Raw genomic sequence first — 16,826 nt, 5'->3', positions numbered from 1 at the left:
TGTGAGGCAGAGAAGACTTTCCATTTTGTCCAGCAAAATGGCAAAGGCACTGAAAGAGTAACTGGATTGAGTGAGAAAGAGGATTTTGGTTGCAATGTAAGAAAGGAACATTCTCGTATCTGAGCAGGGTTGAGAAAAAGGGTGACCTGTGTTATCCTATGAAATGTGAGTGAAATTTGCAGAATGCCATTAGTCTTTGCAGACTACCTTACGTTTATCCTTACCTTGTCAAAATTCAGTTGCTTCAATTGTATCCAATTTTCTTGTGCATGTTTTATTGTGGAGAATGATTAACTGCAAAAATATTTGGTATTTTTCTTGCAAGGTAAGTTCTTAGAAACCTCCTGTGCTTCTGCATATTTTTAATATAGAAGTAAATAATGTACTTGAAAAGAAGTTTAGTTGCATCACTAAGTGTATAATAATTGAATTATCCCAGTTTCTAAGGCTCTCCTAGAGAGTAAACGATAGTGGAAAAACTATTCAGAATGAGAACCACATCCTAAAGCTGAAGTTATAGATGGTGTTTTCTAAAAGCACTGAGCTTTTGACAGAACAAACATTTTGAGTTGGGAGTTTACTTGTAGGTAACCTGTATTATGCAAATTTAAATGGATATCTTTGTTAAATTGATTAGGTAAGCAGTAGTATATATGGGTAATTCTTAATCTGTATGTGAAAAATTTAAATCTGACACCTAACTGGGCTTCTGACTTTTGTTCTTTTTTTGCCTTTTGTGATGCTTGGAACTCTGTTTGGTTTTTTGAAGATGCATTTTGAAAATGGACCATCATTGCCCTTGGTGAGTGTACTATCGCCTTTCTTTTTTAATTTTCTGATTTGGTAAAAAAACCTTTGGAATGGCCTGTTATGAAGGTAATGCTTTACTATTCCTAGAGTTAGTTTCTCATGTGAAGTTACTGGTTTTGCAGGACCATTGGAATTATTTACTGTTTGGCCTATTTTCCTTTTTGTGAGATGTGGAAAGAAATTCATTTATTGGTTTTCTTAGACTTTTGAGTTAGGTAACTCCATGTGTTTACAGGTAGGATGAGGTAGACTTCTGATCAGTAAGACAAGTTCTTGAGAATCGTATCTTTTCTTCATGGACTTGGAGTTTGACTATTACAGTAGCTTTACTGTACTGAATGATGAAATATTGAACCTCCTAGGACAGCTTTGGTGACATTCCTGGAAACAGCAAGTTAACTCTTTTGGTTTTATGGATTCTTTTTTTTCTTGCATTTTTTTCTCCCCTCTCCCTCCCTTCTTTTGCTGCTGTGCAGCCTGCACAGTGGTTTTGTTTCCCATCTTTTTTCAGCAGCCCTTGGAACCAGTTGGTAGACAGGATGTATAATTAATTTTGTGTCAGTTTGGCAGGTATCTCATAGAAGTAATTAAAGATAACAGTTTTATAAGGTCCCAGTTAAGAGGATTGAGTGGTAGATGGCAGATCTTCACCACATGAGACTGATCAGAAAGAAGAATTTCCTGCATTGGGCAAACTGAATGATAGATAGTTCTAAGCAGCTGGTTTGACCTTCTTAGATCAAATTCCTTGGCAGAGAAAACTTCATCCTGGGGGAGAAAGGGGTGCTTACCCTTTTTGTCTTGGTCCTGACTATATCCTCTGACATGGTGCAGTTTAAGAATCTCCCTTTATTTTGCAGCTTCATGGTAGATACAATTGAAATAAATATTTAATAAGTTAGTTCCTATATATTGTTTTGCTGTAGGGATGTCGGCATGTGAAACTTGATGCTTAAGTGTTAGTAGTGTGCTTCTTAAAAAAAACCAAACAAAACCAAAACCCACAAACAGATAACATTGTTGAATAATGAACAAATTTCTTCTAAGAAAAAAGGCTGCATCCTTTTCCAGCCTTCTTATCGCCATATTGTAGAAAGCTGTAAGAAAAATAGCTGTCAGGCTGTTTCTGACAAAATATGAGTGAAAAGTTCCATTATTGCTGTTATTTTTCAGTATTATACAAGCTTCTCATAAGCTTTCTGATATGTTTGGGATTTTTTGAGTTGTCTTGACATGAAAATGTCCTTCCTGTAAACTTAAATTTAAGAATAAAAATCCATTACATCATATAAAAAATCATAAACTGAGCACTTAAGTGTTGTGTAAAGGGGCAGTGTAGTGGTATTTTGCTAGTGCACAGACTTCTAGAAAAACAAACTCCATTTTCCTCTCAGTAGCATTTGCTTATTTTACCTGTTTGCAGACTCTTCCTATCCAAACAACATAAACATACCCAGTTTGAGAGTGTTTACATTGCTCATTGTTTTTAATGGAAAAACAAGGGGTTCAGAAAGAAAAAATAGAAATGGAGAAGGTACATGAAAGATGTGTAACACTTCTTGATGGAGGATTGTTCCTTTTGTGCTCCAAGTAACGGAAGTGCACTAGAAAAAGAGGTATTACCTTGTTTTATTTTTCATAAGTTGAGTGAATGTCCACAGCTCTTGCTCACTCTGAAAAAAAATAACTATGTGGGAGTGATAAGAGAGTTCTGAAATATTCCAGAGTGCTGATCAAACTTCATAGCTTCCTTTAAGGGAAATATCACATGGCTATTTTACCAACAAAAGTAAGGGTGCAAATCAGTATAATGAGTGGGTTTTAGTCCCCCTGAAAATACTGCTTTTCATGTTGAGGTTTTTGGTGGGAGCTAAGTTTGGTGGGAAGGAAGAACTGGTGTCCTGCTTAGGGAGATCAGGGAAACAGTAATGGGAATTACTAATTAATATGCTGCTAGAAGAAGGATTTCTGGACAGAGGACAGGTAAAAAATAACCTGGGGGAAAGGAAGATGAAGCATTTGGAAGGCAGAAGCAGTAAGATGGTAGTCATGCCCTATTCCAGGTCAGCTGTTTTCTGCTTTTTGAAAGGCTTTATTTTGGCTATCATTCCTGTGCTAATGGAAGTGCTGTGATAAATGAAACATTTAATGCTAATTGTCCTCTAACTACTCCAGAAGGTTTAAGAGATGCAGAAATAAGATGCATTAGTGACTTCTATGCTAGTGCTCCTGCTACTTAGACTCCAGATGGAGCTGAAGGCAGAAGACAATGTCTCGAGGCACCAAATATATTATTTGTATGTAACAATTCTAATATTAATAAGGTGCATTAGCAACATCTTAGGAAGCATTTGAAACATCTCTCTTTTGTCTTTTGAGTAATCTGAAAATAATTTAGAATCTCCTTAATTTTGTGATGCTTTTTGTTAACTGAGCTGCATCACATTCAATGCCTTGCAAGTTTTTTGTTTGTTTTTTTTTTTTTTGCCTGGCATTTTCAATAAACAAACTCTCGAAAGAGAAAGAATAGCTCATATTTTTGCACTTCAAAATTTATTTTAAATGTTATCTGTAATCTAAATTTTATCCTGGAGTGCTCTTTTGTATGACTGTTTCACTGCAGAAGCACATCATTATTTAGCAAGTTGTCTGTACACTTACAGCTTTACTCTTCCTCAAAATGTTAAGACTTTCATTCTAACCACCATTCTCAAGCCTTATGATTTGATACTACATGTTCAGATAGCATAATTACAAAACCTTGGTGTTTACTTCTTCTTTAATCTTTCAATGAACTATTCCAGTAAAAACTCATCAGTCTGGGGCCTTGGCAGAACTGGGGGGGGTGGGATAATTTATGGAAGTAATGCAAAAGAACAACGAGAAATAAATCTGTCTTTAAGTCAAGGAATTTAATCTCTGGTGAATAAAAATTTGCTGGATATTTCTCTTCTTGCTAAACTATGTCATAAAGTAAAAACAGTCATAAAAGAAATACCATTAAAGTAAAGTAGACTTATAATTAAAACCTTGCATCTGAATTGCTTGTAGTTTATCATGGAATTGTTGACTTTCACACATTAATGAAGAAGCAATATAAATTAAAGAAGGTATATAGATTTTTTTTTTTTAATTCATGGAAAAGTTACATCAAAGTTAGCAGTGCAGTGATAATTTGGGTCAGCTTCTTAATGTAACCAACTGAAAGACAAAAGAAGCTGCTTACTAATAATCAGTCCATGGGCAACACTCAAATATGTTTAATTTTAAATTGGATTAAAGCAAAGAACATAACTTTCTTTACATTCCATTTTTATTTTTACTTTTTTTTTTTATCAGGGTGAACAACTGTGTAGGATTCTCCAATTACAAATTTTTTCTCCTCTTCTTGGCTTACTCTCTACTGTATTGCCTTTTCATTGCTGCAACGGATTTACAGTATTTTATCAGGTTTTGGACAGTAAGTACTCTACATACTGTCTTTAGGTATATGAAGTTACTACTGTGCAAGAAGTCTAAGATTGAAGGCTTTATGTAGTTATCTAGTATTTCCTAATTATAGGGTACAAAAGTTCTTCCAATAATCGTAGCCCTCTTTATTGTTTCTGTTTATCATAAGTTATGAAATTTCACTTATTCCCACATTATTTTGAAGCTGTGTAGAACAAGCACACAATTATTCAGAAAGTTTTTCAAGGGAAATTAAATTATAGATAGATTTTGTTACCTTTCTTTAATGCTATGCTATGGTATGAAAAAGCTTTAGAGAGATTTTCTAGTATTTTAATATTATCATCTCTGTTCACAACTTAGTATATTACTTTCTTAGATGTGCATTATTTATGCTATTATATGACTGTTCTGAAAAGGCTAATTAAACAGTACCTTCTTATGTAAAGATTAATTATTCTTTTTTAAAAGACTGTCTGAAGTTTACATCCAAATTGCAGGTTCTTGATGTCAGTATTTATACTTTCTCAAGCAAGGGCCTGTTTCTTTAATGTAGATGCTGTCAACAACCTACTTGCATGGTCATTTGTACATAGAGGGTACAGACCCTTGCATGGTACATTTGTGTCTGCACTGAACTTGATGTGACTATTCTGAACAGAGCATTATTTACAATCAAATTAAACAGCTATTTCCCCAATTCTAACAGCATGATTTTTTATTTTATTTTCAGAATGGCCTTCCTGATACTCAAGCCAAGTTCCACATCATGTTTTTATTCTTTGCTGCAGCTATGTTTTCTGTCAGTCTGTCTTCTCTCTTTGGGTATCACTGTTGGCTTGTCAGCAAGAATAAGTCTACATTAGGTAAGTAGTTTTCCTGCTTCTGTGTTCAAGAGCAACAGATAAATAATAGATGTGTATTATAGGTATGAGGGTAATGGAGAAAGTGTGCAGTCTTAGAGGTTCCTTGGATCCTGGTAGAGGTGTTTGGGTCTGGCAATGTTGAGTACTGACCCCACACTTCTGCTGCTCCCTAGAATTCTGACTCTTTTTCTCCTGCCCAGAGTGGCCAAGCTGTTCATGAACTTACCCTCTTTCTTCCCATCCACAGCTTATTAATAGAAACTGAATAAATTTTTAAAAAATAAAAAGAAAATTGAGATTACTTTGTAATAAATGTTAGATGCACCAGCTGGTGCTTGCACAAGCAGGTGTGAAGTCTGCCCCCGGTCAGAGTTCTCTGATGGGGTTTCCCAGTCAGGGCAGTGGCTTTGTGCTTTGCTCCCACCCTTGCTTCCTGCAGCACCCAAATCCCTCTGTTCAGCTTGGCTAGAATTTAATTTAAAAGCTCTGAAAGGCATAGTTATTGAATCTAAAACTTAGCCTGTACTGGAGGCAAGGAGAGGAAAAAAAATATCTGGAAGGCAGGCTGGTTTGTGGGTGTTGTTAGTTTTGATAAACATGAATGAGCACAAAGAGCCCATGCCAAAAAATTTATCTGATACAGAAGAACAGACTTTTAAGGCAGTACTCCTAGATTTAATAGTAAATGAATGCAGAGATCTGAAAGGTGGTTTCACAGTTGTGATTCCTATCTGCCACATAATCACAGATGCAGAAAAAGGACTCCGTGTTATGAGTTGATTTTTGAAAACCTCTTTAAGAACATGGGCTGTGCCTCTACTATGAGTGTATAGATAACACCATTGAATATCAGTGTTAAACCAGGACTCCCCCTCTCTTGGATACATGTTTGGTTACAAAACTTCATAAATAAGTAAATACATGAAGGCACAGAAAATTTGCATGCCTGTTCTATACTATATCCTGGACAATAATAATACTAAGTCTCAATATATTAACTGAAGTTTCCAAATCTCTAAAAGCTTTTCTGTTGATACAAGCTGAATTACAGTAAGGCAATTAATTGATCTGGTTTTTCCAGTTCTCTTGGGAGTTACTATGATGTAGATGATGAGTGGAAAACTTCAAATAAATATTATTTGAAGAAAGCCTGTCTGCTTCAAGATTTCTCTACAGTTTGTTCGTTTCTTCAGTATGCTGAAAAATCATCAACTTAGAAATTAGTATTGGAAAAAAATTGTTCAATCTAGTTGAGAAAAGTTTTACTAGTGATACTTAAATGAACAGAAATAATTTAAATATTCTGTTTATAAACTGTTCTTATAATTTTAGTGTAAAAAAAAATTGTTCAAAAATAACCATAATGCAGTACACTTGTAATTCGACGTTTATTGGTTTTAAACCAAATTGAATTCCATGCAGGTAACATGCAGTATTTTCTGTACACTTAAGCTACTCAAAAAGATCTGTTTGACTCTTCTTCCCATTTTACTTTGGGCGATTGTTTATTATGTGAAACCTTGAACATGAAGTAGTTAGATAATGAAGCCATAGAAGTTTTCAGTGTGACTGTACTTATCTGAATCATCCTGGGAGCTCATCTTCTAGCCTAACATGAATATCTAAAAGAGCATCTGTTTTTCTTTCTCTCATCTTTAAGACTTTGTAACTAACACATACTACATGTTGAAGGTCATTTGCAGCATTTCATAGTTAAGAATTTGCTGCAGAAGGACAATCTCTGCATGGTTCCAGCATGGTTTGTGTGACCTGTACTGTCAGGACATCAGGACATGGTTTGCCTACTATATATAGCCAATTAAGGGAATAAAATGGCTGTCACTTGTGGGAAGTGCATGTGTTTTCTGCTTCAGGCACTTGGTAACCCTTGAAGCTATATTTAGTTATCAAAAATTAGGTTGGAAATCCATGGGGAGTGATTTGGGTCTCTACAAGTAAAGCACTTTCTTCTTGCAGCTGTAAAAACACACAGTAATTTCATACCCCAGGATGTGAAAAGCAAGTCTTACTCCTAAAGTGGGTTAAGCTGTTCTTCTTTTCCATTACTCTTTCTGTAGTAAACCCTTCATTAGGCTTTTCTTTCTTGAACACTCTTTCTGGTATAGTCACTTGCTGAAATCTTCATACAGCATAACTCTTCTCCTTAAAAAGTTAATATCCTCACTCTTCCTTGCCTTGATTAGGAAGGAGGGTGGAGGAGACTTCCACCTTTCCTCAGCCACAGGACTTCTCTGCACACACAGGGACTGTGTAGGACTGACTGTGGCTTTGAGGAGTGGCTTCCTCAGGCACTGGGCAGTACAGCCCTTCCTCTTGGATGATGGGATCATCAGTGCAATTGCCTAAATAGCAAAACTTGTGAAACTTGAACCTGCTATCTTGTGAAGAACTATTTTTTTTTTCTTTTAAGAGGTATTCAGAGCTCCCATATTTCGTCATAGAACAGACAAGAATGGCTTTAGCTTGGGCTTCAGCAAAAACCTAAGGCAGGTGTTTGGTGATGAGAAGAAATACTGGTTGCTGCCTGTGTTCTCAAGGTATGCTCAATTTTTAACATTTTGTTTGCTGAAACTGTTGTATTATCAGGATCTACACAGTTTGAGTGTCTGGGTTTGCTGGGGTTTTATTTTTTATTTTCTAAAAATAGATTATAACACTCACTTCAGAAAAAAAACAGTTCTTAAAAGCATTTTTTTTTGTAAGTGTGACACTAATTATGCATTTTTCAGTCTAGGGGATGGTTGCTCCTTCCCAACTTGCCTTGTTAATCAGGATCCTGAGCAAGCTTCCACACCTGGTGGTCTTAATTCAACATCCAAAAAGTAATCTCCTTTTTGTTACGTTTCAATTAGCCAATATTCTATTTTTTCCTGTGTTCAGTTAAAGAGAACCATGTAGAAGATACTTAAAAGTGGTAAGCAAATGAGGAATATCCTATTAAGAGATTTTAATCAGCTAAGTTGTAATTCAGCCAATCCTCAGACTTCTGTTTAAATTTATGGAAGTAAGTTTGGGATCCCCTCCCTCCCACGTGCTTTGTCTCAGTTCAGTGGCATCTGAGGACCTGGATTTTCCATGCCTGCCTAAACAGTATCAGTAACTTTGTTTTCTACATACATACGAGGCTGTGGGTCGGCCTGCAGGACAGATGCATTACCTTGCAAGGCTTTTGTGGGAGGCCTTGAGTATCGGGTGAAAGGTACTTCACACAAGGGAATCCCAGGTCTCAGCACTTGTGCCAAAGAACAGGAAGGTGAATGTTAAATGCTTGTGTTTTGCTTCTGCTGATAATAGAAGACATTTTCATAATCCTTATCCTTCACTGCTATGGCGTCTTGGAAGTGTGAAAAGTATGTAGATGTCCCTTAGACTAAATACAGTAGCTTAGAATTTCATATTGTAACTTTTGGCAACATTTATGTAATGAAGTGCAGCAGGTCTGGGGAGCTTCTCCTCCCCCTCTATACTCTGCCCTGATTAGACTGGAATACTGTATCCAGTTTTGGGCTCCCCAATTCAAGAGACAGGGATCTACTGGAGAGAGTCCAACAGAGCTACAAGGATGATGAAGGGACTTGAACACCTCTCCTAGGAATAAAGTCTGAGAGAACTGGGGCTGTTTAGTCTTGAAAAGGCTGAGAGGGGATCTTATTAATGTCTAGAAATATCTGAGGGGTGGGTGTCAAGGGGAAGGAGCCAGTCTCTTTTCAGTGGTGCCCAGTAATAGGACAAGGAACAATGGGTATAAGCTAGAACACAGGAAGTTCCACCTCAACATGAGGAAAAACTTTTCTGTGAGGGTGACAGAGCCCTGGAACAGGCTGCCCAGAGAGGTTGTGGAGTCTCCTTCTCTGGAGACATTCAAAACCTGCCTGGATGTGGTTCTGTGTGGCCTGCCCTAGGTGGTCTTGCACTGGCAGCGGGTTGGACTAGATCTCTAGAGGTCCCTTCCAACCCCTATGATTCTGTGATACTTTTGGTTCAGTACACTCGAATATGTGACTAAGAAATTATAGTGGAATCTTACTGGCAACCTTTTATTCATAAAAGAAACACATTTCAGATAGCTGTTTATTGATATTTTAGATCTTATTCTACTGATCCAAAGCTTATATTAGGCAAGAGATTTTGGAGATGTTCTCTCCACTATTTGTCATGTCAGGTTTGTTTTAGTGGGAGTGAATATGGATAGGGTGCATTTGGAACTCGAGTATGTGTATTAATATATAATAGCTGTCAAAGAAAAATACCAGAATGTTTCCCTGTTCTGAGCTAGGGAGTTGTTTTTAGATTGTACTTCCATCTGTAACAACTACAGTGTAATGACAAAAGTGTAGTGATTCATCAGAAAAGCAGCAAGGCAAGGTAGGGAAAATACGGTGTAGGACAAACTGTGTGCAGTGTGTGGTGGGAACATAAAAATGACTGCAGTTTACTACAATGTTGTTTTTATTGGCATTACAGTGAGAACCACCTGTTCCCTGCAAAGCCGTTACGCGATTCCCAGAGCCACCTTCTTACGGATACACCGTCTTGGTCAGAAAGTGCAAAGGCTGAAAAGGGGAAAATAGGTAAGGAATTGATTTATGCTGCAGTGACTCATTTTGTAATAAACAAGTTTTGGAGGATGTAGCATAAAAATCACCAGGGCCACTTGGTTTGTGTTAATGAACCAAAATTTTAAAAACATGTTTGTAGGAAGTTCCATGTCTCAAGCTGCTGTGCCCTTCCCAGTTAAACCTGGCCAAGTTATACTGAGAACACCACCACCAGTAGGTGCTCTTTGTCTTTTTGGCTGAGCCTGGTAATTCTTTTGGTGACAAACTGCTTATACCAGAATACGATGACACCTTATGGTAACTTGGGAAAAGCCATGTAATGGACACAGGACAGGAATAAACTTGGTAATTATGGAATGAAATGATGATGGATTGATAATTAAAGGTTGTATTATTTGCTGAAATAGACAAGAGACCTTTTCCTGTGGAAATGTAACTTTTTGTCTTTAAAGGTATGAGCAATCCTGCATTAACCATGGAAAATGAAACCTAATTTCCCTTCAGAGAAACACCTGAATATATAAGGAAAGGTATGTTAATATTCTCTGTAATTAATGTTAATCCGTTATTCTTTACCACTTGAAGAATGCACAAAAGAAAATTACTAAAGCAATTCCTACCTGTTCTCTTATCTTTGATTTTTTTACCATGAAGTAGTAGCACATTAATTCATAGCTTTAAAGTTAAACCTCCTATTTCTTGATATGTCACGTTTGCAAAATAGTTTACTCTTTATATCCATTACTTTTAGGTAATATTCCAAAATTTTATTAGTATTGTTCCCTTTCTTTAGAAAGATAATGAAATTTTGACTATTCAAGCTGTCCAGCAAATATTTGTAAAGTTTGAAAATAAAGTTAGTTCTTAATGCTGAGCACAAAGATCATAGCTTGGTCTGCTAAAGCAGGTAAACATCTATCAGATTATGAAGGAAAAAATAAATTATTCTAATATGTAAGCTATTAGCAGTTTGTTCTGTGTCAGGTACTGACCTGCATCCTATTTAGTAACAAAAAAGTGCTGCCTGCTGAAGACAAAAGGTGTCGATATGACTTCCTGAGTATTTAGTCAATTGTCGAAGAGTTGAGGGTTTTTTTGTTTCTTGCTTTGGTATCTTGGAACATAGGCTTCTCAGAAGGCATGTTTAAGAATCAGCTAGTAAATTCTGTTATGTACATAAGAGGAGACCTTAATTATTGGGTTGGGGAGAATAAACACTATCAATCATCATATTCACTTCAGTATTTGAAGATTTCCAACTCCATTAAAGCTTACGGAAATCAGCTATTTCTTATATAAAGCTGGATTAAAAAAATGGCACCAACCTGAGAATTTCAGCATACCAGATAGTTTACAGTTTTCCAACAACATTGGAGGAGCTTTTTCAGCAAAGAAATTTCTATCTCTGCTATTGGAAGCACCCTTTCAGTCATCCCGAAGACATGTCTCAAGTGGTTATCTTTCATTTGTGTGTGATGTGCCTCCTGGACATGCTGTCCCAGCTCTCAGGTTGCTCTCAGTTACTCCTGAAGGAAGTGGAAGGCCTGGAAAGCCATCAGAGACATGTAGTGATTGTTACTAGATCCATCAGGCATGGCATTGCACTGTCAAAGCAGATGATAAAAATGGTGAGTGTGCAGATACAATAGGTAGCTTGTAGCTTATGCCAGAAAGGTCCCAGAAGTTCAGTTGGATCCATCAGAGAAACTAGAAAATTATTGACCGTTACATTCTGGTTTTGTGTGAAGTGGTGAATGAAGACACAGATGCTTCCAGACACAGGTACATGTAAACTTGATGATGGTGTGAAGTGTTAAAGTGTTGAAAATGTGGGTGTCAAGAGTTGGAGATGAGAAAATGGAACTTGGCCCATGTCTGCCGTTTTGACTGCTCTGTGTTAGTTCTTCTTTAATAGAATCTAAAAATCTAACCCTAACCCTTCGTTCAAAATCTAAAATGACATGCTTTTGCCCTGTTTTATCCATCAGTTGTTTCAACAAAACAGCAGCTTCCAGAAAAGAAGAAATTATTCAACTTCAGTTAGTTCAAAGTCCAACGCCATCACTACTCAAGAGTAAAGCATTAGAGACAGGCTTTAAAGAAACAATTTTTATTATGTTGCAGAAATATAATTATTTGCAACTAGTTTTGTCCAGTTGGAGTTCTACTTCGAAAAGTCCCAATGCTCTATTTACTTAATTAATAACTTTTAAACTTTTAGTCTTTCTTTGAATGGTGTGTACATTTTATTGGAACCTGGTCATTCAGATGGTTCTGAAGGTCAAACATGGTCTGTGATTGTTCTCAAAATGCTGGAAGTGTGGGTTTTTTTTCAAGTTGTTAAGCTTGATGAATGTCTCATACTCTTTTTTGGTTGATACTTTTTTCTTAGTTCAGGCAGGGAAAGTTACATTTAGATTTGTGTTGCTACAGACTGATAGTTTCTGTGGCATGAGCCTAAGTGCCAGTTTAGTTTTACTCTTTGCTCTGAGGTGTTTCTGTGTGGCACTTAAAGAGTTTCTGGAGATGTAACAAAAAAAAGCCACGCTACTCTGTGTGTGTGTGTGTGTGTATGTGTGCATATATATGTATACACACCTGGCATACAGTTGCTGGAATAAGAGCCCCTATATTTAAAATGTTATTATTTTGTAACTACTTTGCATTTAATTTTTTTTTTTTGGTCAGTATTTGAGTTTTATTTGTTCCTAGAGAGTGAATAAAGATGCTGAAGTCATTACAACAAAACCAACTAATTTCAACTTTGACATGAAAAACAGAGCCCAGAGCCCTTGTCAGTATGTTAGTAATTTGAATTTCTGTCCCGAGTAAGGTTATGGTCAATATCCTGTATCCTGTAATCCTTTGTAGTTAATTAAGAGGACTAATTACTGAGAGTGACAGATATGATGTGGGAAACTGTTCTTTTCTTCCCCACATAAGTCTAAACAAACTGTATGGTTTACAGTATTGTAATAGAAAATTGCTTTTTACTGATGTAGGTACCTGAAAGTACTGTAAAAATAGCTCACTTCATTTTAGAAACTGGTGGCCTGATGGCTGTGTAGTCAGTATTTAATCACTATCATCCTAATGGACTACTAACATAAGTGTGATCAGTCTTCCTGTATCCTTCTTCAGGGTGGGATTTTCATTCAGCTGTTGCTCACTTTCCTCTTTGAGTTGATGAAACCTGTTGCAATAACTTGATTTTTAAGTATTCCTAAATTCTAATGATGTAGTTTGTGATGTATGTTCCATTCCAGTTCAAGAAAAAAACTATTGTTGGAAGGAAGATGTATTCTTCCAAATATCAGCCCAGTTGGCCAGCTGCTCCTGTCTGCTCCTGTGTGGATGTGCTCAGAAAACAAACTGACAGATGATTAGCTGTCTCCATGTCACTGCTTAAAACATGAAACTAAACATACTACTTTTGAACCATATAAAGAATGTTTCAACTTAAAATTACTGGTTTTGAATGGTGAATGATGATTCTGAATATTAGGAAATGGAAAAAAAAATCGGGGAGTCTGAGTTTACTGTTGTAAAAATTCAATGGCTGGTTTTACTTCTGTATTCAGTACAAGAAAAATGTGACCTCCTTATGGATAAGTCCATATTCTTGCCTTGGTTTTGGAAAAACTACCCTTTAATTCAAATTGCTGTAAGTAGTTGACTTTAAAAAAAAAAAAATCACATTTTTCCACTACTAGCTTTATAAATCGGGAGAACAGCTAGTGTTGCTTACAAATAATTTAGTGGCTTGGTGGGCTATATTTTCTTTTGAGCGCTTGGTAAGCAGTCTTTGAAGATAAGGAGACCCAAGTGAAGTGTCTGAAGTGTTGTTGCAAAAGCTCCAGTTTCCTTCAGATGTGCATTACCAGTAGTTTGGAAAGATATGGGGAGGAAATAAACCTACTTTGGTAAGTGGAGCGATAAAAAGCCTGCATTCAGATGGGTAATACAAAAATGAAGCTGACCAGCTGGGGATGGTGACGGGAGTGGCACAGGACACTGCTATGCAGGGGGGATTGTATTGTCCAGTTTGGAGCTGTTATCCCCTTCAGAAAACAACTGTTAGCACTTCACTGATCCAAAAGGCTTTTCACCAACCTGTGTTCCTGAGGCTCACAGTCTTAAAAAAAATCCTAGTTTCTTCTTAATCAATAGTTGTCTCAGATTTCTGTTTTTACTTGTTCTTTAAGACACTGCCTTCCTTACTGCATAACCAAAAAGCCAAGCTGCTGCACATAGGGGACCCCCTTTGATATAGGAGCTAGCAGCTTGCTTAGGATCAAAGTTTTCCAGCCAAATAATACAAGATGCATCATCAACTTTCAAAGTCAAGGAAGTTTCAGCAACACAGATCGAATTGTCTTGTGCCTTTTGTATACACTACATATATGTATCAGTGTTTACATTTAAATGCAAATTGTTATTCTGAAAACAACTTTAGCAGGAACTCAGTTATGCTTTCTAGGTGGCTAGATAAAAAGTCTAGTCCAAAAAAATAAAAGTGAAAACCTCTCAGACTAAGCTCAGTTCAGCTAAAGCAGAAAAGGACACCTGTTACTGAACCTGAGTCACTTAGCAGGTTGGTTCACAGTGTAAAGGTTCCAGTTGTTTGTTTAGAAAATTGGCAGCAGGACTAAGCAGTGGGTTTCTAAAAGCAAAAATCTTCTAAGTTACTCTTCTACAGGAAGGTAACTTTAAAATTAGTCTTTCCTAGGTTTACAACTTAAGTGGTAGCTGTTGGAGCACAAATTGGGGGGGGTGGATTTTTTGGGGTCTTTTTTCTAATGAGGAAATATTTATTTTTTTTTTCTTCATCTCAAAATTTTACCAGCCTGGAAAAATAATCTGTTTCTTGCCAGAAGTGCCAGAGTATGGGTCCCTTGATGTAGAACAACTTTTTTAAACTAGCATGAAGGTAGCATACAGTTTACATGATGCCTGCAGACATCTACCAACCAAAAGTTTTTCACAGCTATTTATTCAGTGTTCTTCTGTCAGCTTACCTTGTATTAGTGTTTGTTTAACAGCTAACTTGTCAAGGGGTAAGTGGGAGAGGGGAAAAATATATTTTTAACACTTCAGGTTCTCTATCTGTATAGTATTGTTTTTTACAAAGTTTAGTCACAGGGTGGTTTGTCATGGAGCATGTGTTTGAAAATACTGAGTGAAAAGCTGGAAATTCAGCTTCAGTGTAACTTGCTCCGTATTTTTATGTAAAGAAAAAAAGTACAGCTTTCTTCCCCAGCAAACTCATAATTGCTCTCCCTGACTGTCCAGGGCTCTGCAAACTCTCAGCAAGATCTTGGGGATCAATGTAGTGAAAGGACAGGAATAAGGGGTCAAGAAATGCCTGGCTTCTCCATGTCAGAAGTCACACTTAGCAAGCACAATAGCCCTAAATAATCTGCAGCTTTGATGCGGCCAGAGACTGTCCAGCAGCAAACCAGCAGAGGCACAGCAAACCTATGGTGATGGAGGGAGGAGAGCAGAAAGAGAACTGAGGGTAGCTCAGAGGTAAATGATCAGCAGATCTAAGCCAGGGGGATATAGCAACACCTGCTCCCATGGATGGGTATGAGCTGTGCCTCTCTGAAGAGCACTGGCAGCAGGCTCGTTAGTGTTCCTGGCAGTTCTCACTAGCATGGACAAAAGTGAGCTAATCATGCTCCAAAGTATAAATTCTGATACACCTGTATTCTTGGCTTTAAGCTCCTAATACTTTCAACAGCAAAGTGGAAAATGGTCTTTTGACATATTGTCATTGATGACGTTGCAATGCACATGGGAAACTTCACGAAGAGGTAAGGGGAACAAAGACAGTGTTTTTTGTCTGCTTGCACTGATTCTCCTGTTCTTTATATTCTTGCTAGGCACTTTACTACAGCCTTTTGTGTAGTTTGTCATTTTTTTTAAAGACTGCTTTTTACCTACTGTATAGTTACTAATCTACTTTTTTGCTAAAAGAATAACAGCCCTGATACTTGTCTAGCAGTATAAAATGCATCTCAAGCATCAGTGGAAGTTGGATAAGTTCTACTGACTCTGTAGATGGGCCTGAGTCCCCAAAGATAACAGAGTTCAATTTATTTTGTGTACACATATACTCTCATACAAATCATAGTCCCCCACATGTATGTAACAAGCTTCCTTAATTTGTAGCTTACAACAAAAGCAGTATGTGTCTGCAGCAGAAGTGGTCCACACATTCTCCATCAGTTGATCTATTGCTGATAGAGTGCTCAAAGTCTTCAATGGAACACCTAGATGTTGGTGAGCACCTCCCACTGAGCAGCTAGATACAGCTGCTGCTATGCACTTTAACTCTTTAACTTGGGACAAAAAACACTGTACAGTATAAGTCACAGATCAAAAGCTCTTTAGTAACCTACAGGTTAGCTGTGAGCAGGTCATGAAACCAGTATTTTTAACTGTTTGTGTACTTAAAATTTCAGTCTTCAGGCAAGACTTCAACATAGTTGGTTGCAGGAAGCAAATTTGTTATAGTGCATGGTGTGCTGTAGATGTTGTTAATCCCACATTTGGATTGAAAGAGTTCTTGCCCCAATTCAGTTGAGTGGTATGGTGGATGGAGGGTGGGAAACAACGTTTCTACATAAACTTAGTGTTTAACTTTGCTATTTGTTAATGTATTGCTCATATAAATAAATGCTTCATGTTCAGCAAGTCCTGCACAGAGTAGTCATTGACACGCTACCTTCAGTTTTACCAACAGTGTACCTGAACAGCAGAACAGCTGTTATCACTTCTGTGGCTTCATTAACAACCTACCTGCTGTAAATGTCCCCCTTCGCCAGAGATCTTGACTTTTTCAGGTAAGCTTTCCCTCCCTAGTTTAATTGTTAGATCTGTAGCACCTCACAAAGTACCTACACTGTGAAACAGCATCAGAAGGTACCAAATCCTTTTTGGTCTTTCAGGGTGAAACACTCCATGTGTTCATACTGGCAGAGCAGACACAGCTGTGCTCTTTTGGATACTGTTGAAGGTATAAAAGGTGGAATTTTGTCCTAAAGAGAGGGTTCTTAGACCCTCTTGACCTCATAGATCTGAGGAGTCAAGTACAAGAAGTACTCGGTGAAGTTGT

At 37.2% G+C, this 16,826-nt stretch overlaps 1 protein-coding gene across 3 annotated transcripts in view; it reads left to right on the top strand.

The window, feature by feature from the left end:
• The window catches only part of ZDHHC2 (zinc finger DHHC-type palmitoyltransferase 2), a 35,559-nt gene extending 19,154 nt beyond the window's left edge, over positions 1-16,405 (top strand). For 2 of the 3 annotated variants that reach the window (XM_051617511.1, XM_051617509.1), the window contains exons 6-13: positions 770-802; positions 4,150-4,270; positions 4,994-5,126; positions 7,558-7,684; positions 7,877-7,969; positions 9,612-9,718; positions 10,159-10,236; positions 12,973-16,405. In XM_051617511.1, coding sequence (XP_051473471.1) covers positions 770-802; positions 4,150-4,270; positions 4,994-5,126; positions 7,558-7,684; positions 7,877-7,969; positions 9,612-9,718; positions 10,159-10,199 — 655 coding nt within the window. In that variant the 3' untranslated portion in view covers positions 10,200-10,236; positions 12,973-16,405. The remainder of the gene's footprint in view (positions 1-769; positions 803-4,149; positions 4,271-4,993; positions 5,127-7,557; positions 7,685-7,876; positions 7,970-9,611; positions 9,719-10,158; positions 10,237-12,972) is intronic. The other variant, XM_051617510.1, reaches the window with a different exon arrangement.
• The last annotated feature ends 421 nt before the right edge of the window (positions 16,406-16,826 follow it).

The sequence above is a fragment of the Apus apus genome, chromosome 4 (assembly GCF_020740795.1).
Source record: "Apus apus isolate bApuApu2 chromosome 4, bApuApu2.pri.cur, whole genome shotgun sequence".
Lineage (NCBI taxonomy): Eukaryota > Metazoa > Chordata > Aves > Apodiformes > Apodidae > Apus > Apus apus.
Note: the sequence above shows the minus strand (reverse complement) of the source record. Positions and strands in the feature narration are given on the sequence as shown.